We start from the raw sequence: 24077 nt of genomic DNA on the forward strand, positions 1-24077 counted from the left end.
CACCAGCTGCAGCTGTGTGGCTTTGCACTTGTCCCACATTCGAGCAAAGAGCCCTAGTCTGTGGCGACCACTGGGGCCTGAGCAGGGCAGTCATATCCGCCCGTGTGATATCCAGTGGAGGCTCTGCCAGCCTTCTGGCTGTCTGGCAAGAGGGGCTGCTGCTTTTGTCCTCTCCCTCTGGATCTTTAGATGAGAAAAGCCTGGCTACAAGGTGTCTCCAACACACAAAACTTCCCAGAAATGCTCTAATTCTATAAACAGTTTTTTTTTTTTTGAGACAGGGTTTCGCTCTTGTTACCCAGGCTGGAATGCAATGGCGCGATCTCGGCTCACCGAAACCTCCGCCTCCCGGGTTCAGGCAATTCTCCTGCCTCAGCCTCCTGAGTAGTTGGGACTACAGGCACGCGCTACCATGCCCAGCTAATTTTTTTGTATTTTTTGTAGATACGGGGTTTCACCATGTTGACCAGGGTGGTATCGATCTCTTGACCTCGTGATCCACCCACCTCGGCCTCCCAAAGTGCTGGGATTACAGGCATGAGCCACCGCGCCTGGCCCTATAAACAGTTTTTTAAAAATGGCCGGGTGCAGTGGCTCACGCCTGTAATCCCAGCACTTTGGGAGGCTGAGGTGGGCAGATCATGAGGTCAAGAGATCGAGACCATCCTGGCCAACATGGTGAAACTTCATCCCTACTAAAAATACAAAAATTAGCTGGGCGTGGTGGGCACCTGTAGTCCCAGCTACTCAGGAGGCTGAGGCAGGAGAATTGCTTGAACCTGGGAGGCAGAGGTTGCGGTGAGCCGAGATCGCGCCACTACACTCCAGCCTGGCGCCTGGCAGCGGAACGAGACTGTCTCAAAAAACAACAACGACAATAACAACAAGAACACCTGTAATCCCAGCACTTTGGGAGGCAGAGGCGGGTGGATCATGAGGTCAGGAGATCGAGACCATCCTAGCTAACTTGGTGAAACCCCGTCTCCACTAAAAATACAAAACATTAGCTGGGCATGGTGGCGCATGCCTGTAGTCCCAGCTACTCGGGAAGCTGAACCAGGTGAATCACTTTGACCCGGGAAGTGGAGGCTGCAGTGAGCCAAGACTGCGCCACTGCACTTCAGCCTGGATGACAGGGCAGACTCCATCACAAACAAAACAAAACAAAACGAAAACTGAGTCAGCAGTTAATAGGATTATTAAACCTTAATATACATTTTTCCCTCTTTTTTTTATGAATATGGAATGCTTCACGAATTTGCGTGTCATCCTCGCGCAGGGGCCATGCTCATCTTCTCTGTATCGTTCCAATTTTAGTATATGTGCTGCCACAGCGATCACTTTTTTTTTTTAAGACGGGGTTTCACCATGTTGGTCAGGCTGGTCTTGAACTCCCAACCTCAGGTGATCCGCCCACCTTGGCCTCCAAAGTGCTTGGATTACAGGTGTGAGCCACCACGCCCGGCTTAATATACATTTTCTGGACCAGGCATGGTGGCTCATTCCTGTAAGTAATCCAGCACTTAGCGAAACTGACATGGGAGGACTGCTTGAACCCAGGAGTTCAGACTATCTTGGGCAACATAGTAACACCCTGTCCCTAAAAAAAACACATTTTTTTAAATCAGCTGGGCATCGTGGCTTACACTTCTGGTCCCAGCTACCCAGGAGGCTGAGGCAGGAGGATCACTTGAACTTGGGAGGTGGAGGCTGCGGTGAGCTGAGATCACAATACTGCACTCCAGCCTAGGCGACAGAGGGAGACTCTGTCTCAAAATATATATATATTGGCCGGGCGTAGTGGCTCACACCTGTAATCCAAGCACTTTGGAGGCCAAGGCGGGTGGATCACCTGAGGTCAGGAGTTCAAGACCAGCCTGACCAACATGGTGAAACCCCATCTTAAAATATATATATATATATATATATATATATATATATATATATATATATATATATAAGTTTCTCCACAGATTTTGAGATTTTTTTTTTTTTTTAAAAAAAGAAAACATCTCAAAATCTGTGGAGAAACTAATATAATTTTCAAAAGAACAAATATTTTAAAGAAAAAGAGCCAGCATTAACACGGGGCCCCTTTAAAGTTGTGACCCTTTTTGCCCCTAAATCATCCTCTGCCGCTTGAGGGTGGGACAGGGAATGAGGGTGGGAGGGAGAGGAGCCTCCACCCAGAACAAAATTACTCACCCCCTACCTACCCAGAGGGTGCATGGCAGGGAGTGCCTCTCCCACCCCCAGGGAGCAGTCCAGGGGCTGTCACTGTCAATGCTAGCTCAGGGCCCACTCTTGGTGAGGCCCCACGTGGCAGCCCCACCCCATTCTCCTGTGCAGTCTTCCCCACCCCCACAGGCACAGCTGCATTCCTCAGAAGCTCCCGCCTGGCATTGTCCTCTGACCCCGGGATGACTGTAGCCCTCCCCCGCTCTGATCAGAGGAGTCCCTTCCAGAACTCCAATGTGTAGAGTGAGGGTTGGGCCTTGGGACCCTCAGTAAGGGCTCTGTGGCCGTGTGGCCCTGGGCCTCAGTTTCTGCATTCTGTAGTAGCTGTACAGCCTTGGCCTAAACACCCGAGCACAGGTGAAACACCAGGTATAGTGTCTGGCACTGGTTAAGCACTCAACAAAGATTCCAGGAAAATAAACAGAACCATCCGGATTGCATGCATCTGTAAAACAGGCTACAGCTCTACCTCTGGTCTCTGCTTGCGGTCCCCCCCAGAGCTGGGCCCTCTCCAAAAAGCTCCTGCTCCCTTGGAGTCTCTGACCTTCCGAAGTCACAACGAACACCCACTGTTTTGCTGCCAGCTTTCCTAGTCCCCTTTGAAAAAGACAAAATATCAACAACACATCAGCCACACATAAGATGGCCAATTGGCAGGAAAAATGAGATCGATCTATTTATTTATTTATTTATTTATTTGAGACGGAGTCTTGCTCTGTCTCCCAGGCTGGAGTACAATGGCGTGATCTCAGCTCACTGCGATCTCTGCCTCCCAGGTTCAAGTGATTCTCCTGCCTCAGCCTCCCGAGTAGCTGGGATGACAGGCGTGCACCACCACGCCCAGCTAATTTTGTATTTTTAGTAGAGATGGGGTCTCACCATGCTGGCCAGACTGGTCTAGAACTCCTGATCTCAGGATTTGCCCACCTTGGCCTCCCAAAGTGCTAGGATTACAGGCATGAGCCACCCCCCTCTGCCAATTGACAGGAAATATATGACCAACCTCATCCATTATTTAAAAACGGCAAATTGGGCCAGGTGCGATGGTTCATGCCTGTAATCCCAGCACTTTGGGAGGCAGAGGTGGATCACCTGAGCCCAGGAGTTCGAGACCAGCCTGGGCTAACAGGGAGAAAGCCCATCTCTACAAAACAAATAAAAAAATTAGCCAGGCAGGTGGCACATGCTTGTAGTCCCAACTCAGGAGGCTAAGGTGGGAGGATAACTTGAGCCCGGGAGGCAGAGTCTGCAGTGAGCTGAGACTGTACCACTGCACTGCAGTCTGGGCAACAGAGTGAGATCCTGTCCACAACAATAACAACAACACGGCAAATTAGGCCAGGTGCTCACTCCTGTCATCCCAGCACTTTGGGAGGCTGAGGTGGGAGGATTGTGTGAGCCCAGGAGTTCAAGACCAGCCTGGGCAATATGGCAAGATCCTGTCTACAAAATGTAAAAAATTATCCAGGTGTGGTGGTGTGTGCCAGTGGTCCCAGCTACTCAGAAGGCTGAGGAAGCAGGATTGCTTGAGCCTGGGAGGTCGAGACTTTAGTGAGCCATGATTGTGCCACTGCACTCCAGCCTGGGCAACAGAGTGAGGCCCTGTCTCAAAAAAAATAAAATAAGGCTGGGCACGGTGACGCATGCCTGTAATCCCAGCACTTTGGGAGGCCAAGGTGGGAGGATCACTTGAAGTCAGGAGTTTGAGACCAGCCTGCCAAAATGGTGAAACCCTGTCTCTACTAAAAATACAAAAATTAGCTAGGTGTGGTGGCAGGCACCTGTAATCCCAGCTACTCAGGAGGCTGAGGCAGGAGGATCACTTGAACCCGGGAGGCAGAGGTTGCAGTGAGCCAAGATTGTGCCACTGCACTCCAGCCATGGCAACAGAGTGAGACTCCATCTCAAAAGAAAGAAAGAAAATGGACTAAGAAAAAAGGCAAATTAAAACCAGTAATGAAGTATCAGTTTTGACTTATCAGATTGGCCACACACACACACAAAAAAACCCCAAAAGGCTGGGCATGGTGGCTCATGCCTGTAATCTCAGCACTTTGGGAGGCCGAGGTGGGTGGATCACGAGGTCAGGAGTTTGAGATCAGCCAGGCTAACATGGTGAATGAAACCCAGTCTTTACTAAAGATAAAAAAAATTAGCCAGGTGTGGTGGTGTGCACCTGTAATCCCAACTACTGTGGAGGCTGAGGCAGGAGAATTGCTTGAACCAGGAGATGGAGGTTGCAGTGGGCCAAGATTGCGCCACTGCATTCTAGCCTGGGCGACAAGCAAGACTCGGTCTCAAAAACAAAACAAAACAAAAAACCCAAACCATTTGCTAAATTCACAAGTACTGAGTGAGGGAAGGTACCTCACACCTGTAGCCAGGACCATGAGTCAGGCCAGTGCCCCAGGGGCAATTGGGTAACAGCACTCACAGAACTCAAACTGCCCCTACCTTTGACCCAGCTATTTCTCTGACACTGATCTAACAGCAGCCTCCATGAGCACGAAGGGCACATGCACAGGATGTTCACTGTCTTAAGAGCTAAAAACAACAGGCTGTCCAAGTGTCCACAAATAACAAAGGGAGGTGAGCTGATGCAGTGACTCACAAAACTACCAGAAAGATCTGTCAGCTCGTGTGTACTGACATAGAAAAATACTGCAGACATACAGAAAAAAGCAAGCTGCCCACTTAATGTACAACTGAAAAGAAAAGAAGATAAACACATGTATTTAAAAACCACTTCTGTCCTTACAGGGTGGCTGGCGAGTCTGGAGGGGTGCCGGGGACTGGGCTGCAGCCTGGGGATAGGGACTGGGCGGGAGGAAGGGAAGAGGGAGAAGGAACGGACTCAACTGAAACCCAAGGTGGTGTTTCATCAGTGCAGGCTGCCCCACGCACCCGGAGATGGGGTTTGGAGCACCCTTTGCCCTAGCGAGTATTCTGGAACTTGTGGTACTTAGCTGCTCACACATGCGGCACAGACTCTTGGGTGGCTGGTCCCTGTACCAGCTCCTGAAAGGACATTTGGGGTGCTTGATACACACCCATAAGGTGCACTCCAAGGAGGAGGAGGCAGGTCTGCCACAGGGGGTCCACTTCAGAAGTACGTACTTCTTGGTGGCGGGGGGGATGAAGTCAGACATCTGACTGGGTGCTTTTCTGGAACTGCCTTAGGGAGGGCTGCGTCCTCACTGGGTGCCACTCACTCTTTATGTATGGCTGACTCCTGTAGTGCTGCTGAAGAATGTCTTTCCGGTTTGATTATTTTTCAGGTAAAAACACTCACGACCTTAGAAATGTGTGATTTCTTCATTCATATCTCCGGCTAGCCCTCTTCCGGCCGTTTGTAAATACTCCATTCTACTTGTGCGTGTTTTTATGGGTTGCCCTGGAGCCCCTCCCTTGGCCTGGAGTGCTTGGCAGTGTGTGATCCCCTGAGAGGAAGCATAGAGGAGTGAGCTGCCTCCCACCCCACCTGTCGATTGTTGGATGGTTCTTTCTTTTCCTGGCTCCTGGAGAACAACCACATTCTTTTTCTTTTTCTTTTTTTTTTTTTAGACGGAGTTTCATTCTTGTTACCCAGGCTGGAGTGCAATGGCGCGATCTCGGCTCACCGCAACCTCCGCCTCCTGGGTTCAGGCAATTCTCCTGCCTCAGCCTCCTCAGTAGCTGGGATTACAGGCACGCACCACCATGCCCAGCTAATTTTTTGTATTTTTAGTAGAGACGGGGTTTCACCATGTTGACCAGGATGGTCTCGATCTCTTGACCTCGTGATCCACCCACCTCGGCCTCCCAAAGTGCTGGGATTACAGGCGTGAGCCACCGCGCCCGGCTAGAACAACCACATTCTTATCTAACAGGCTCCACTGAGGGGAGGGTAGAGGAGGATGGGGGGCAGGAGTGGTGAGAAATTACGTCTGTATTTTGATTAGAATGACACTACAGATGACTTAACTCTGGAGAAAACTGCTGCCTTTATATATTTAATACTTCTATCCAGAAGTGTCTATTTTTTCAAGCCTCACGTTTTTTTTTTTTTTTTTTTTGGCTAATGCGTGGTGGTTTCTCTAGTTTATCAAACTTTTCCTGAGATTCCTGGATTTGGGAGACTCAGGGTCTCCCATGTCCCCATTCCTCCCAGTTATCTCCCTGTACATGGAGGGGACAGGAATCAAGGACCATGCCCCTGCCTTCAGAGACATTCTGAAGCAGACAGATGGAATCAAGATTAGGAAGAAAAATGGCATGGCCTGGGGGCTGGTGCAGGGAGGAAGAAAGCTGGATGGGACACAGGGCTCCTGTGCAGACTTAAAGGAGGCAGGTGGTGGGCAAACAAGGAGGGTGCCCACACGTGCTGTCGGGCCTGCAGGTGGGGTGCCCACGGGTGCACAGAGGTGGGGGTGCCCACAAGTGCTCCAGGGTCTGCAGGTGGGGTACCCAGAGGTACACAGGGGTGGGGGTGCCCACAAGTGCTCCAGGGTCTACAGGTGCACAGGGGTGGGGGTGCCCGCAGGTGCTGCTGGATCTGCAGGTGGGGTGCCCACAAGTGCACAGGGTTGGGGTGCCTGCAGGTGCTGCTGGATCTGCAGGTGGGGTGCCCAGAGGTGCACAGGGTTGGGGTGCCTGCAGGTGCTGCTGGATCTGCAGGTGGGGTACCCACAGGTGCACAGGGGTGGGGGTGCCCACAGGTGCACAGGGTTGGGGTGCCCACAGGTGCTGCTGGATCTGCAGGTGGGGTGCCCACAGGTGCACAGGGTTGGGGTGCCCACAGGTGCTGCTGGATCTGCAGGTGGGGTGCCCACAGGTGCTCTAGGGTCTGCAGGTGGGGTGCCCACAAGTGCATAGGGGTAGGGGTCACCCACAGGTGCAGGCAGGCTGGAGCTGGAGTGCAGGTGTGGCTGGGGGAAGAAGGGAGGCAGATGAGGTTGGATGTGCTGAGTCTCAACAGTCTGTGTAGGAGACCTGTCTGAAGCTGTCATAAAAACGCAGATGAGAGAGGAGGCTAGGCTTAGAGGTAGGACCTCCAAAGAACTGCATCTAGGGTGTGTGAGGAAGCCCCAACTCCAGGCAGCTGTTCAGGCCTCAGAGGCTAGGCTGTGGCCATGCCCTGGGACGGGGTGTGACTGTTGGGTCTGGATAGGTCAGCAAAGAAGGGGTGTGGACAGAGCCTGAGCAGGAGGGTGGCTGGGGTCCTGTCTCAGGCCAGAGAGGAGTGTGACTGTTCAGCACAGCTGCATGATGTTGTGACTAAACACCATGTCCTACAATAGTTGTTCATGTCATTAATTTAGATGCCACTAAATTGTTAACTGTTTCAGTATCATTTTATTATTATTATTATTATTATTATTATTATTACTTTGCAGAGACAAGGTCTTGCTATGTTGCCCAGGCTGGTCTTGAACTCCTGGGCTCAAGTGATCCGCCCACCTCAGCCTCCCAAAGTGCTGGGTTTACAGGCTGAGCCACTGTCTGGCAACATTATTACTTGAAACTCTGCTTATGAAAGTGCAGTGCTCATACTCTGTTACCCATGGTGCACTGAATATGTCTAAAAAAGAGGCAGAAACTTCCGCTCCATGTCTAGAATGGAGCCTGCAGACTGCTTGTCGGGGAGCGACTCCGGAGCTGCACTCCGTCCTAGCGTCAGTGTGCAATTCTCCTGTCTCAGCCTCCTGAGGAGCTGGGACTACAGGTGTGTGCCACCTCGCCTGGCTTTTTTGTATTTTAGTAGAGTCGGGGTTTTACTGTGTTAGCCAGGATGGTCTTGATCTCTGACCTTGTGATCCGTCGACCTCAGCCTCCCAAAGTGCTGGGATTACAGGTGTGAGCCACCAAAAGTACACTGGCAAAGGAAAGTATCCTTACACGAAGTAAAAATATCAGACAGATAATTCAGTTAAGCACACTCAAATATTCAAAACACAAGGAAAGCATCAAGATACTTCACAGATCATCACAACAACTCAACTGCATTAAGCATCTACTTCTTTCCCTAAATCTTTCACAGGGTGAATCAAAAGCCCCATGGACTTACGCTGAAATGTATCTTTCTTGCTTGCTTTTTAATTGCAAAATTGCTACTAAGAAATACCAGTCGTTGCCAGGCATGGTGGCTCCCGCCTGTAATCCCAGCTACTCAGGAGGCTGGGACAGGAGGATCGCTTGAGGCCAGGAGTTCCAGCCCAGTCTGTGCAACATAGTGAGACCCTCTCTCTAAAATACATAATAAAGAAGAACTAGGTATCACCCATCCCATCTCAGCCTAGGTAGGCAGGGCACGGCGGGGCCTGCGTCTGGCCACCTCCTCCACCTGCAGAGGCCTTCTCAGTGCTTCCCTGGCTTTCCTGCCAAGAGGCCCCAGTGCTACTGGGCTGCAGGCAGCAGGCTCTCAGGGAGGTGGCCTCACTCATGGAGCTCAGGGGCCAAGACTCTGGTAAGACAGTCTCCTGGAGCCAGGTCACAGGGAGGCAACATGACCTCCACAGCTAGGAAATGGTCAGAGGGTATGCCGAGGGCTCTGGGCAGCTTCACCCTCTCTGATTAAAAGAAAAAGCAGGAGAGAGAGGCCCTCCACCTTTTTACCTTCTGAGGGAATGTTGGGAGCATCTGCAGCCATTGCGGAGCCATTAGGATAAAAGAGAATTCCAGAGGGGCGACCTGAGGCCCATTTACCTGGGACTGCCGGCTCTGATGAGCTCCTGTGCCTCGGTCAGCAAGTCCTGCCATGGCCCTCGCCCCCTGCAGGCCCCCTGCTGAGACCGTTTGGGCACTCGGGATACAGACTCCTTGGTTGTCTCCTTATTCTATCGAAGCGTGTCATTTTCCACAGTTACCATGAGGAGATAAAGGCTGGGAAGCTCTGGTTCACGTCATTTTCATGTTCTGCCCTGTGACTTGCAACTAAAAGCATCTTAATTGAACCCCACCAGCCCCGCCTTCCTGCAGCACAGCCTCCGCCCAGGTGACTCCTGCAGTCACCAGCTTCCTGCTTTCACGGAGAGAGCTTGGTGGCCCTCTTTACTCTCTGTCGGGTCTGCTTCCTGAGGCACCAACCCACCATTTTACAACCTACTTCCTCAAGCCTTCTACACCGCTCCTTCCTCCTTCAGAGCCTGTGGTCCGCATCACATGTAAGAGTAAATGAAAGGAATCTGCCAGAACCATTTCCCACCACCAGGCCAGCTGCTGGGGCCAGGGCCAGCCTCCCTGGGGCCTGTGCACTCCCGCGTGCCAGAGGCTGCCCCGGCTGCTACTGCAGACCCTTTCCAATGGTATCTGTCCAGCAAGCATCTCAGAAGTCAGAGCCAGCATCTCCCTCAGGCCCAGGGAAGGTGCTTGTAGGGCACTCTAGGACTCGGTCCCCAGGCCTGGGTTCCTCAGCTCAGACTCACGCCCAGTGCACCTGCAGCTGCTGTCTGCCCAGCCACCTGCTATGTGGACAGAGCCTCCTGTCTCCTGCCAGCCTTTCTGGTCTGCTTGCAGGTGGGGCAAGTGCACAGTGCTGGCTACCATCAACCTTCTGGCTTTGGAGGCCACCTCTGCCTCTGTCCCATCAAAGGCCAACCCTGCACACAGGCACCGAGAATTCCCTGCCTCCTCTGGGAATTCTCTCCCGAGTCATCCCACTTTCTCGCTGCCTACTGGCAGGTTTTACAAAGCAGCTTGTGAACCTCCCCTCTTGACTCCACATCTTCCCCAAATATGAGCTCTTTTCACTGCTGCTTTTCAGAGCAAAGTTTCCTGGATACATTGTCCAAATCATTCTCTCCTCCTAGGAAGGACTGAATGACAATTCCACCACTCCACTGAGACCACACTTAAGACCACCAATGACCTTTACCTTGATTCTCTGTCCTGATCTAACTGGACCTACTTGCAGCATTCCACTGTGCAATCTGACCATTCCTTCCCCTGTTATAACTTTTTTTTTTTTTGTAGAGACAGGGTCTTGCTCTCTCACCCAGGCTGGAGCGCAGTGTTCAATCACAGCTCACTGCAGCCTAGAACTCCTCCTGCCTCAGTCTCCCAAAGTGCTGGGATTACAGGATTACAGCCACCTCACCCAGTCCTTTTTTTTTCTCTTTGAGATGATGCCTCACTAAATTGCCCAGGCTGGTCTGGAGCCCCTGGGTTCAAGCAATACTCCCACTTTAGCCTCCCAAAATGCTGCAATTATATGTGTGAGCCACAGTGCCTGGCCTAGAGCAACCTTAATGACTGACAGACAAAATTGTTTTTTTGGTGAAACACAACATGAAGGGTTATAAGGGATGTTATATGTTGGTAATGGGAGGAAAAGATCAAGAATGCAAAAAAAACTAAACATATATGCACCTAACAATGCACCTCAAATACATAAAGCAACAGCTGACAAAAACAGATAAGTTAATAATCATAGTTTAAGAACTGATATTTCCCTCTTGGAAGAATTAACATCAGGGTAATTTAATTCTCTGACCAGAATGTAAAAATGTTAGAAATCAGTAACAGACCGAAAAAAAAAAAAAGATTCCATGAATGTAGAAACGTAAGGAAAAATTCCATTTAAGTGAAAGCAAAATAATTTGAATTGTAAGTCCTACAAGGGAAAGATGAGGGAAACATGAGGATGTTCAGATTTACGAGACAGGGTTAAAGCAAAGCAGCTCTTGGAGGAAGACACATTTCTTTGGCTGCACTGATCAGGAAATGAGACAGATTTCAGACTTGAGGAAGGCATCACAAAGTTAGCCTTCCTCCACTATCAACTAAAAGCAAAAAAAAAAAGATAATTAAAAGCAAAAATGCAAACTTCATTTTCATTAAAACTAAGAGCTAGAAATGGGGGGCTCCCAAAGGCTGCAGGAATTGAGCAAGAGCTGTGTGAAAGGCACACATTGATGCCTGCTACAGATGCCAGCAAGGGCAGGGTGAGGGCATTTCTTAAGGTGAGGGCACGCCCTGAGGGTAGGACCTAATTCCCTGTTTCTGAAGCAGGAACATGGGCTGGCAGCGAGTGCTTCCTGGGTCTTGTTTAGTTCCTGGAAGAGAGGAGGGAGAGGGAACCAGAAACAGAACAGGCCTTATTTGTAAAATGCAGTATCTTTAGAAAAAGGAAGATAGAAGCTGTACTCTGTGAAAAGCCTGATAGGTACAGACTTGTATTTAAAGCTAAAATCAACAACAAAACTCTGCTAGATTGAAAAATGACTCTGGCTTCATTTTCCATATAAACTTTTTCAAATAGCTAGTCAAGTAAAAATTTACCTGTTTTTTCTTTTTTTTTGAGACGGAGTTTTGCTCGTTACCCAGGCTGGAGTGCAATGGCACGATCTCGGCTCACCCCAACCTCCGCCTCCTGGGTTCAGGCAATTCTCCTGCCTCAGCCTCCTGAGTAGCTGGGATTACAGGCATGTGCCACCATGCCTAGCCAATTTTTTGTATTTTTAGTAGAGACGGGGTTTCACCATGTTGACCAGGATGGTCTCGATCTCTTGACCTCGTGATCTACCCGCCTCGGCCTCCCAAAGTGCTGCGATTACAGGCTTGAGCCACTGTGTGCGGCCCAAATTTACCTGTTTTAAAGATGAAGCTGGGCACAGTGGCTCATGCCTGTAATCCCAGCACTTTGGGAGGGTAAGGTGGGAGGATGACTTGAGCCCAGGAGTTCGAGACCAGCCTGGGCAGCATAGTGAGACCTTGTCTCTACAAAAAACTAAAAACATCTTAGCTGAGCGTGGTGGCATGTGCCTGTGGTCCCTGCTACTTGGGAGGCTGAGGTGGGAGGATTGCTTGAGCCCAAGAGGTCGAGGCTGCAGTGAGCTGAGGTCACGGCACCATACTTCAGCTTGGGTGACAGAGTGAGACACTGACTCTAAAAAGATTAAAAAAAAAAAAAAAAAAAAAGATGAGGGGGGAACCCAGAAACAAAAGTGCTCCAAGAGGAAAGGAGAAAGGAAACAAGCAAATGAAAGAGCATGAGCTGTCTCCAGAACTTCCCATAGTTGATGAAAATCCAAACAAAACGTTTTGCTGTGAGTTAAAAACTCAAGGAGGCAGTGCCCTAAGAATGCTGAGCACAAAGGAGAGCTATGGAGTGCAGGTAGGAGGGCCAGGAAGACAGCAGGACGTGGCTGTGTGGAAGACAGAGGTAAACACATCACAGCCCTGAGCACATGGGGAACAGAATCCGGTGGCACAAGCCCATTCCTTCCTACGGCAGAAGGGAAGCTGCGCCAATCCTAAGAACACTTACAATGGCATTTGTGAAAAGGGGCTGGAGTACCAGGCTCAGACAAGTTGAGTCTAAAAATTATGGTGGCCATGGCTGCAATCCCAGCACTTTGGGAGGCTGAGGCGGGAGGATTGCTTGAGCCCAGAAATTTAAGATCAGCCTGGGCAACATAGGGAGACACCATCTCTATTAGTTTTTTTTGAGGCAGAGTCTCATTCCATCACCCAGACTGGAGTGCAATGGTGCGATCTCAGCTCCCTGCAACCTCCACCTCCCAAGTTCAAGTGATTCTCATACCTCAGCCTCCCAAGTAGCTGGGATTACAGGCACACACCACCAGGCCCAGCAAATTTTTGTATTTTTGGTAGAGACAAGGTTTCTCCATGTTGGCCAGGCTGGTCTTGAACTCCTGACCTCAACTGATCCAACTGCCTCAGCCTCCCAAAGTGCTGGGATTACAGGCATGAGCCACCATGCCCAGCTTTTTCTCTGCTAAATTTAAACAGAAAGAAAAAATAAAATATAAATACAATACAAGAAAATTCTGAGAGAGAAGGGTAAAGAGGAGATCCTAGATAAGCCAGACATGCAAAGAGACCAGGAAGTGATACTGATTCAGAACTGATATAACTGCCTGTGAACAGACTGAGAGAGGAACTGAACGAAGTCCAGATACAGCCCCAAATGCACATGGAACATTTAGCATCATAAGAAAGGCGGGAGTTCAAACAAGCCAGGAAGCATGAGCGATTGAAAACTGGGGTTGGGGCATCTCAGGAGCCATCAGGGGTTAATAAGTGGTTCCAGCTGGGTGTGGTGGCTCATGCCTGCAATCTCAGCACTTTGGGAGGCTAAGGCACACCTGAGGTCAGGAGTTCAAGACCAGCCTGGCCAACACATGGAAACCCCATCTCTACTAAAAGTACAAAAATTAGCTGGGTGTGGTGGTGGGTACCTGTAATCCCAGCTACTCGGGAGGCTGAGGTGAGAAAATCACTGGAACCCAGGAGGTGGAGGCACAGTGAGTTGAGATGGCACTACTGTACTCCAGCCTGGGCAAAAAGAGTGAAACTTCACCTCAAAAAAAAAACAATAAAAAACAAAACAAAACAAAAAAACAGAAGTGGTTCCTAATTTATAACATACACCACGATAAATTCCAAAAGGATCACAGGGTTAATCACAAAAAAATGAAACCAGAGCATAATCAGAAGAAACAAGGGAATAAGCCTGGGGAAGCCAAGATGTCATAAAACCCAGAAAAGATAAAAAACAAGGACATTAAATTACATAAAAATAAAAATTTGAACATAAAAAAACACTAAGAAAAATTTAAAAACATGAAGAACTGGGAGAAAACATTTGAACTGTTGTCACAGAAAAGGTCTAATTTGTATTACATATAATGAGCTGCTACAAATCAGTAAGAAACACAAAAACCCTATGTACAAATGGGCAAAGAACTGAAGAACAGGAAAAAGAAGCGTCTGGAAACCCACGTGAAGATGCACGACCTCCCGACAGAAGCGCTCACTCCAACCCTGCCTGCCACAGGTGACTCTCCTCATTCACTGCTGCTGGGAGCAGCTGCTAGGCCGGCAGTGGAGGCTGAGACGCCGTCTGCCACGCGTGACGCACACACAGTCCTGACTAGGCAAGCCCCCTTGAGCACCTACACACATATTTTCATACACGCTCTGCAGCATGTGTGCAAGGCTACCACTCTAACATGATTTGCAACAGCCTAAAAGGCACACGAAGGAAAGAATGGTTAAAAGAACAATGGAAGTTGTAAGGTAAGAAGGGAACGCCCTCTAAACAGGAACACAGGATGGACCCGTGTTCCCGCCCGACCACGTCGCACATCCTATGTCTCCAGCTGCCTCAAAGCAGCATCTTTTCTTCACGCTTCTCGCTACATCATGGTCTCATGCAGTCCCCCCAAGGTACACCCTTCAGATAGATTTTCCTGAAAACTTCCTGAGACCACCAGCAGGAGCTGCCGCTGTAACCTGCTGAGTTTGCCAGGCCTGTGACTTAAGTACAGAGAAGAGTCTCGGGGCGGCGACGTCTGTGCAGCAATGCAGGACGGGATGAGGATGTGATATAACACTTGTCTGGCCCGAGGGGCTGAGCACCACTGGGGTTGGCCTGGCTCTCCCAGGGAACAGGGCCGTCTAAAGTGCACCAACACCTGCACGTCTCACCTGGGTTCCATTCCGAGTCAAGTACGCAGTGTGCACCCGGGTGTACGGCGCTGCGTTACGAGGCACGGTTTCTGGCCTTCAGGGCTTTGCACCGTCACCTGGGAAAACCTCAGGCGCCGAATGAGAGGTAAGGAGACTCCATGCATTACTCAGCCAAAGTGCAGGGATTTCAGGGTATGGGAAGCAGGCGGGCGCTGACTCTCCACATGCCCCTCAGAGAGGGTGGCCCCTGCCTACTACCAGCCGTGGGCAGCTCCTGGGGAGGGCAGTCTCCTACCTGGAGTTGAGTCACCATGGGAGGTGAGTCCAGAAGGGCTGGATCCCAGGTCTAGCACCCTCCACGTGTCCTGGAGGGTGGCGCAGGCAAAGGAGGAGGAGCTGTGGGAGTGGCAGACGATCTCTTCAGGGTGCTCCTGGGCCTGGGGTGGCTTTGGAGACCTGGCTTCTTTCTGCTGGGGTGATTTACAGGTCACTGTGTGAATACTGTGTTGTGTCTAGAAAAGACATCATCATCTTGAACGCCACTCCTCTCTAACCCAGAGGAAGCCACAGGGCTCCCCCAAGCTACTCCCCTGGAGTGTGGGGAAAGAGTGGGCCTGGCTCAAAGGCCCAGGCAGATGCTCCCAGGACCACCCAGGAGAGGCAGCTGCAGACAGCAGTGCATCTGGAGAGTGAGTCCCAGCACTGGGAAGCCTGGGTGTGGGCAGTGCCTAAATCTCAGTGCTTGTCTGAACCCTTGGACAACACAAGTCTAGAGCAGAGGATGCCCTGCTGTGATGGGGAGGGGCTGAAATGCAGGGCAGACGTATGGAGGGGCAAAGAAAGAAAGGGCAAGCATGGGCCCCATGCGCTTTAGGGGCCCTGGGCCCTCCCAACACCCTTACCACCCTTGTGGGACACCCAGCAAGCGCTCTGCAGCTTACCTGGCCATTGTGAGTGGCCCCTGGTGACAATGCAAAGGCAGCTGTGCAGAGCGAAGGCCCCTCCGAGAGGCCCAGAGTGCCCAGGCCCCGGCTTCCCTGCTGGCCACACCCCACAGCGCCACACCTTGACAGGCACTGCCGTTCTTACCTTCCGTCCTTGCAGGGTGTTGTGTCTGCTGCCCACCCGTGCTGAGCGGGGCCACTGCTTTCCCGGGTATCTGGAAGGACATTCATCCTCTGTACTCTTGGTGTCCTGCAATGGGGAGTTAAATGAGAGGACTCCGGCATTCATGTCACTGACAGTGCATGTCAGTGAGTTTTCCCACAAGACTGGGAAGAAATGGCTTCCCACATTTCTGGTATTAAAGACTCACGTCATCTGGTCACAACACAGACTGAAGGGACCTGTTCCCCAGACAGGATGAGTGAAGCAGGCTTCCCTGATCACTCATTCCCAGGAGCCTCCTCAACAAGGCCAGGGCAGCCTTCACGTGGCCTGCCTGGGGTGAGAGCACCCAGCCCAGGGTGGCATAAGTGGCTCCCAGTGCCGACGCTTGGCTGATCCTGCCCGCCCCTCGCCTGATGCCTCCCTCCTCCTGGAGGGAAGACTGAAGGAAGCCAAAAGGGAATACTAGGGAGCAATGCCTAAGAACACAGAAAGGAAAATTCAAAGCAGTGAGACCTGGACGGAGCCATGGGCAGTAGATGGCCCTCAGGAGGCCGTGGAACCAGCCCAGCTCTGCCCCTTCCCAGCATACCATGAGCGTAGAGCTCAGCTCAGCCCACATTTACCGATGTTTGCCTATTCACCAAGGAACGTATATGCACGAGGTCTGTTTAAGGTCCCTGGTGCCCTGCCTGATGCTCGCTGCCCCCAGGGCTTCGTCCTGATGCTTTCTCATCAGACTCTTTGCCTGTTTTCACAGGGTTATTTGTCTTTTTTTTTTTTTTTGAGATGGCATCTTGCTCTGTTGCCCAGGCTGGAACACAGTGGCAAAGTCTCGGCTCACTGCAACCTCTACCCCCCGGGGTTCAAGCAATTCTCCTGCCTCAGCCTCTGAGTTGCTGGGATTACAGGCACCTGCCACCATGCCTGGGTAATTTTTGTATTTTTAGTAGAGACAGGGATTCACCATGATGGCCAGGCTGGTCTTGAACTCCTGACCTCGTGATCTGCCCGCCTCAGCCTCCCAAAGGGCTGGGATTACAGGCATGAGCCACTGCACCCATGGAGTTCTTTTCTGTATTTGTTTCCTATTTCTTCTCATATGGCACCATTTACTATTAGAAATAAAGAGGAACCCCTTGGGAAGCTGAGGCACTTGAGCCCAGAGTTCTAGGCTACAGTGAGCCTGGATCACACTACTGCACTCCAGCCCTGGCAAGAGCAAGACTCTGTCTCAAAAAAAAAAAAAAAAAAAAATCGGCTGGGCACAGTAGATCACACCTGTAATCCTAGCACTTTGGAAGGCTGAGGTGGAAGAACCCCTTGAGTCCAGGAGTTCAATATCAGCCTGGGCAACACAGTGAAACCCTTATCTGTACAAAAAATTTTTTAAATTAGACAAGTGCCGGGCACAGTGGCTCACACCTGTAATCCCAGCACTTTGGGAGGCTGAGAGGGTGGATCACAAGGTCAAGAGTTCCAGACCAGCCTGGCCAATATGGTGAAATCCCGTCTCTACAAAAAATACAAAAATTAGCTGGGTGTGGTGGCACACACCTGTAGTCCCAGCTGCTCAGGAGGCAGCAGGAGAATTGCTTGAACCTGAGAGGTGAAGGTTGCAGTGAACCGAGATCCTGCCATTGCATTCCAATCGGGGTGACAGAGCGAGACTCCGTCTCAAAAAAAAAAAAAAAAAAATTGGACAAGTGTGGCACACACTTGTGGTCCCAGCTACCAGGGAGGCTGAGGCGGGAGGATAATATGAGCCAGGGAGGTTGAGGCTGCAGTAAGGTGTGATGGCACCATGGCACTCCAGCCTGGGCGGCAGAGAGAGAGAGATCCTGTTTCAAAACATTTGTTTTTCTTTGAGACAAAGTTTCACTCTTGTTGCCCAAGCTGGAGTACAATGGTGTGATCTTGGCTCACTGCAACCTCCACTTCCCAGGTTCAAGTGATTCTTCTGCCTCAGTCTCCTAAGTAGCTGGTATTACAGGCGCATGTCACCACACCCAGCCAATTTCTTGTATTTTTAGTAGAGATGAGGTTTCACCATATTAGCCAGGCTGGTCTTGAACTCCTGACCTCAGGTGATCTGCCCGCCTTGGTCTCACGAAGTGCTGGGATCACTGGCGTGAGCCACTGCACCTGGCCCACATTCTTTTAAAAGAAAAATAAATTGGCCAGGCGAGGAGGTGGCTCCAAAACAATGTGGGCCAGGTGTGGTGGCTCAGGCCTGTAATCCCAGCACTTTGGGAGGCTGAGGCAGGTGGATCACTTGCAGTCAGGAATTCAAAGCCAGCCTGGGCAACACAGCAAAATTCTATTTCTGGGGATTTCTGAGGGGATTATGGTGTGAGCCACCACGCCCGGCCTTTGTTTTAAATTTTATATATTTGAGACAGGATCTTACTCTTAGCACCCAGGCTGGAGTGCAGTGGTGCCAAAGCAGCTCACTATAGCCTCGAACTCCTGGGCTCAAAGGATCCTCCCACCTCATCCTCCCATGAAGCTGGAACTACAGGCACACACCACACCTGGCTAATTTTGTAATTTTTTTTTTTTTTTTGAGGCAGAGTTTTGCTCTGTTGCCAGACTGGAGTGCAGTGGCACGATCTCAGCTCACTGCAGCCTCTGCCTCGTGGGTTCAAGCAATTTCCCTGCCTCAATCACCTGAGTAGCTGGGATTACAGGCACATACCACCATGCCTGGCTAATTTTTTGGTAGTTTTGTAGAGACACAGTTTCACCTTGTTGGCCAGGATGGCCTCCATCTCTTGACCTTGTGATCCACTTGCCTTGGCCTCCAAAAGTGTGGAGATTACAGAAATGAGCCCCTGCGCCTGGCCTAATTTTTAAATTATTTTTTAGAGAGAGAGTTTTGCTCTGTCACCAGGCTGGAGTGCAGTGGCACGATCTCAGCTCACTGCAACCTCTGCCTCCTGGGTGCAAGTGATTCCCCTGCCTCAGCCCCCAGAGTAGCTAGGACTATAGGAGTATGCTTCCACGCCCAGCTAATTTTTTATATTTTAGTAGAGAAAGGGTTTCACCATCTTGGCCAGGATGGTCTCCATCTCCTGACCTCATGATTCACTTGCCTTGGCCTCCCAAAGTGCTGGGATTACAAGTGTGAGCCACCGCACTCAGCCATACTTTTTTTGTACATAAAGGGTCTTGCTATGTTGCCCAGGTGTCTCTGGCTCTTTATGAGAAAAGTGTGCCAAAGGCTGAACTAAAGCTACATTTTCAACATGGATCTAAGACAAAACATAACATGAAGCACATGTGCAGAAAGGCATCTACAGTTGGAGGTGACTTATGTGGATTTTCAAATAAATCCAAAAAGGAAAAAAAGAATCCAATGTGAAACTAATGAGGGGCTGGGTGCAGTGGCTCATGCCTATAATCCCAGTACTTTGGGAGGCCAAGGCAGGCAGATCACTTGAGGTGAGGAGTTCGAGGCCAGCCTGGCCTACACGGGGAAACCCTGTTTCTACTAAAAATACAAAAATTAGCCAGGAGTGGTGGCAGGCACCTGTACTCCCAACTACTTGGGGGACTGAGGCAGAAGAATCACTTGAACCTGGGAGGTGGAGGTTGCAGTGAGCTGAGATTGTGCCACTGCACTCCAGTCATGGGTGACAGAGCAAGATTCCATCTCAATAAATAAATAAACAAGAAAGAACAGCCAAGAAAATTTTGTAAAGGAACAGATACAAGGTCAAGCTTGCTCTAACAGATATTAAAATACGTCACAAAGCCACAGTATTCAGAGAAGTATAGTACCAGTTCAGGAATAGACAACTCATTGAAACTCTGTAGAAAACCCAAAATAAATGCAGAAGCTGAATTTCTCAAGGCAGCAGTATCAGACAGTTCCACAGGCTACAAAACACTGCCTGACTTTTCAAAACTCTGTCTCAGAACACAAACAAAAAACAAAAAAACAGTAGAGGCTGGGTGCGGTGGGTCACACCTGTAATCCCAGCACTTTGGGAGGCCAAGGCGGGCAGATCACTTGAGGTCAGGAGTTTGAGGCCAGCCTGCCCAACATGGTAACCCCCTGCCTCTACTAGAAATATAAAAATTAGCCAGGTGTGTTGGCACATTCCTATAATCCCAGCTACTTGAGAGGCTGAGGCAGGAGAATTGCTTTAACCCAGGAGGCCGAGGTTGCAGTGAGCCGAGATCGTACCACTGCACTCCAGCCTGGGCAACAGAGCAAGACTTCATCAACAAAACAAAACCAGCAGAAAACACATTGAAATGTTACTGATAACTATGTTTGGATGCTGAAAATTGGAGGCTTCTTATATTGTGTTTATTGTATTTTGAAGTTTATATAATTAAAACACAACATGATTAGGGAAATATTTTTAAAAATGCATTTCTTAGATGAAGGGGTGTTACCTGAGCTATAAAATGGGGCCCCACCTGTCCCAAAGGTGGGCCATGATCCAGAGGCTTCCTGAGCTCCTCGCCTGGCTTCCGGACCTCGGGGGCAGGAGGGAGGGTGTGGTGCTGCCGCCGCCCTGGGAATGGGATGGGGACAGGGCTTGTTCGCTGCATGCATCACTTCTGGATTCCTCATGTGCTGAGGGCAAATACTCAGAAAGAACAGCATGTTCCTTTTTGAAACCAAAGTAACTTTCATAGATAACGTGGGGAGGGCGGACAGCGGTGAACTGTGACACACAGCACTTCGGCAGAGCTCTGGCACACACAATGCCATGCCCCAGCAACACATAGCCCTTGCCCTCCTCACAGCAGCGGCAGCGAGCACATTCCATAACAGATGCACAGAGACGCCCTTTCTGTGGCAGGCACACATAAGAAACAAAAGCTTGCCAGGTGCGGTGGCTCACGTCTGTAATCCCAGCGCTTTGGGAGGTCAGGAGTTCAAGATCAGCCTGGCGAACATGATGAAATCCTGTCTCTACTAAAAATATAAAAATTAGCCAGGCGTGGTGGTGTGCACCTATAATCCCTGGTACTTGGGAGGCTGAGGCAGGAGAATTGCTTGAACTCAAGAGGCAGGGGTTGCAGTGAGCCGAGATCGCACCACTGCACTCTAGTCTGGGTGACTCTATCTCAAAAAACAAACTAACCAAAAAAAGCAAAAGCTTAAGTATATAATTAAAACTGACGGTTCTACTCAAAGCTTCGGCGCTAGTTTACTTAGAAATGACCCCGCATCAAACAATACTCTCATCGATTCCATTCGTGTGATGTTACCTAAGATTTGCTCCTTCTCTAAGCACACATCAGAAGACACAATTACTGAAATGTTTCCCAGAAGAACACATCAGTTTAGTTAACCAAACTCATTGAGGATTCCAACAAGGTTTTTGGAGGGCGTTTATAACTGTTGATATTTCACAAACTGGAAATTGAAACACATAATTCTTAAAGTGTTTTTATTAATTAACTTGAAGTTGGCAACAATGAACATATTGCTTATTATTAACATCTGAGTAGCATTGAAGAATCAGCTCTGCCCTGTGGACATCTGGAGATGGGCCCTAAAGAAAAGCACCAGTTTCTTCCAGACAGAACATAGAGAAGATAACACTTGGAAATTAATGTGTTTCCCCCGTTTATAACACCTGCATTTAAAAGCCAGAAGTCACAAGATGCACACATGGGGAAAAAGCTCACGAAAACATTCAACACCACTGGTCACCAGAAAGTGTAAAATCAAAGCCACAATGGGATTCTACCTCACACTCACTGGATAGCTAGAATCAACAAGATAGAAAACGGCTGGGCACGGTGGCTCACACCTGTAACCCACCTGTAACCCCAGCACATTGGGAGGCCAGGTGGGAGGAACATAAGGCCAGGTGTTCAATACTGGCCTGGCCAATACAGCGGGACCCCACCTCTATTTTTTTTTTTTTTTAAGACGAAGTTTCACTGTTGTTACCCAGACTGGAGGGCAATGGCGTGATCTCGGCTCACCGCAACCTCCGCCTTCTGGGTTCAAGCAATTCTCCTGCCTCAGCCTCCCGAGTAGCTGGGACTACAGGTGTGCACCACCATGCCCAGCTAATTTTTGTATTTTTAGTAGAGACGGGGTTTCACCTTGTTGACCAGGATGGTCTCAATCTCTTGACCTTGTGATCCACCCACCTCGGCCTCCCAAAGTGCTGGGATTATAGGCGTGAGCCACCGTGCCCAGCTTTTTTTTTTTTGAGACAGCGTCTCTGTCACCAGTGTGGAGTGCAGTGGCACAATCTCAGCTCACTGCAACTTCCGCCTCCTGGGTTCAATAGATTTTCCTGCCTCAGCCTTCTCAGTAGCTGGGACTACAGGCAAGTACCACCATGCTCAGCTAATTTTTATATTTTTAGTAGAGACAAGGTTTCACCATGTTGGCCAGGATAGTCTTGATCTCTTGACCTTGTGATCTGCCCACCTTGGCCTCCCAAAGTTCTGGGATTACAGGTGTGAGTCACTGCACCCAGCCTATTTAAAAATAAAAAATAAAAAAAATTTTAAAATATGCAATAAAATTATTATTATTTTAAAGACAGAGTTTTGTTCTTGTTGCCCAGGCTGGAGTGCAATGGTGTGATCTCAGCTCACTGCAACTTCTGCCTCCCTGGTTCAAGCAATTCTCTTGCCTCAGCCTCCTAAGTAGCTAGGGTTACAGGCACAAGCCATCATGCCCTGCTAATTTTTTTTGGATTTTTGGCAGAGACGGGGTTTAACCATGTTGGCCAGGCTGGCCTCCAACTCCTGACCTCAGGTGATCCACCTGCCTCGGCCTCCCAAAGTGCTGGGATTACAGGCGTGAGCCACCATGCCTGGCCTAATAAAAGTATTCTTAATAGTAATGATAAAAAAGAAAATAGCAAGTGCTGGTGCAGATGTGGAGAAACCTTCATGCACTGCTGGTGGGTGTGGAAAGTGTCACTGCCATGGGAGGCGGTGTGTTGGCTCCTCACCAGGTCAGACATAGAATTACCACATGACCCAGCAAGGCCACTGCTAGGGAGGCACCCAAGAGAACTGAACACAGGTGTTCAAACAAAAATTTGCATGTTCACAGCAAACAGCCCAAAGGCTGAAACCATCCAAGTGTCCTCAAACTGACGAATGCATACACCTGGCCTGCGCCCCCCCCACCCCCGGCCAAGGAACTCTTCCCATGAGAAGGAACGAAGCAGGGATGCCCCAACACGACGGACCCTGAAACATGATACAAGTGAAAGAAGCCAGGCACCAAAGGACAAATACTGTATGATCCTGCTGAAACGAAACGTCAAGAACAGGCAAAGTCATGGAGGCAGAAAGTGGGTGCTGGGCAGGGGACAGAAGGAGACTGTACAGTACTGTGGGGTTTCCTCTGAGGCAATGAAGGAATTCTGAACAAATGACGATGGCTGCACAACATTCTTAATGAACTTAATGTGCTGTGAGACTCCATCTCAAAAAAAAAAAAGTTCGTTTAGTTTTTGAGACAGGGTCTCTCTGTCACCCAGGCTGGAGTGTTTGCACCACTTGTATCATGTGGTGCAAACATGGCTCACTGCAGTCTCGACTTTATGGGCTCAAGCAATCCTCCCACCTTAGCCTCCCAAGTAGCTGGGACCACACCTGGCTAATTTTTTTATTTTTTGATAGAGTCAGGGTCTCACTATGCTGCCCAGTTTGGTCTCAAGCTCCTAGCCTCAAGTGATCCTCCTGCCTTGGCCTCCCAAGGGCTGGGATTACAGGCATGAGCCACCACACCCAGCTGAAAGCTAGGTGTTGTTTTTTGTTTTCTCAATCCTTGCTTGGTTGAAAGAAAGCTAGTTTTTCTTTTCTTTTCTGAAAACAGGATTTTTAAAGAAAGCTGGTTTTTTAAAAAGCTATGAAATGTGTTAAAATTTTGTGGAGTTGGCTCAATTTTGATGGGCTTGTTTCCTTGCCTTACTTTTTTTTTTTTTTCAGACAGAGTCTCACTGTTATCCAGGCTGGAGTGCAGTGGTATGATCTTGGCTCACTGCAACCTCGACTTCCCAGGTTCAAGCAATTCTCCCACCTCGCCCTCTCGAGTAGCTAGGATTATAGGCACCTGCCACCATGCCTGGCTAATTTTTGTATTTTTAGTAGACAAGGGGTTTCACCATGTTGGCCAGGCTGGTCTTGAACCCCTGCAGGCCTCAAGTGATCTTCCTCAGCTTCCCAAAGTGCTGGGGTTACAGGCATGAGCCACCGCGCCCAGCCTGCCTCCATTTACTATTTATTGACTTCCCCTAAAATATGAAGGGTTATTCTTTACTTTCTATGTAATCTGTCCAGACAACAAAGGTGCTATTTTACCAGGGTAATTT

General features: G+C 49.7%; 1 protein-coding gene and 1 non-coding gene across 8 annotated transcripts in view; both read right to left on the reverse strand.

The window, feature by feature from the left end:
- CCDC57 (coiled-coil domain containing 57) overlaps positions 1-24077 on the reverse strand; it is a 129133-nt gene that overhangs the window by 14301 nt on the left and 90755 nt on the right. For 2 of the 7 annotated variants that reach the window (XM_035302208.3, XM_078375041.1), the window contains exons 16-18: positions 20167-20288; positions 15742-15846; positions 14948-15119 (exon numbers count right to left, since the gene is read on the reverse strand). In XM_035302208.3, the coding sequence (XP_035158099.3) occupies positions 14948-15119; positions 15742-15846; positions 20167-20288 (399 nt within the window). Of the gene's footprint in view, positions 1-14947; positions 15123-15741; positions 15847-20166; positions 20289-24077 lie in introns of all 7 variants that reach the window. The other 5 variants (XM_035302207.3, XM_035302209.3, XM_078375042.1 and 2 more) reach the window with 4 other exon arrangements.
- Positions 1235-1341, reverse strand: LOC118154215 (U6 spliceosomal RNA). The gene has a single exon (XR_004744107.1). It is a non-coding gene; the product is annotated as a U6 spliceosomal RNA (small nuclear RNA).

The sequence above is a fragment of the Callithrix jacchus genome, chromosome 5 (genome assembly GCF_049354715.1).
Source record: "Callithrix jacchus isolate 240 chromosome 5, calJac240_pri, whole genome shotgun sequence".
Classification (NCBI taxonomy): Eukaryota; Metazoa; Chordata; class Mammalia; order Primates; family Cebidae; genus Callithrix; species Callithrix jacchus.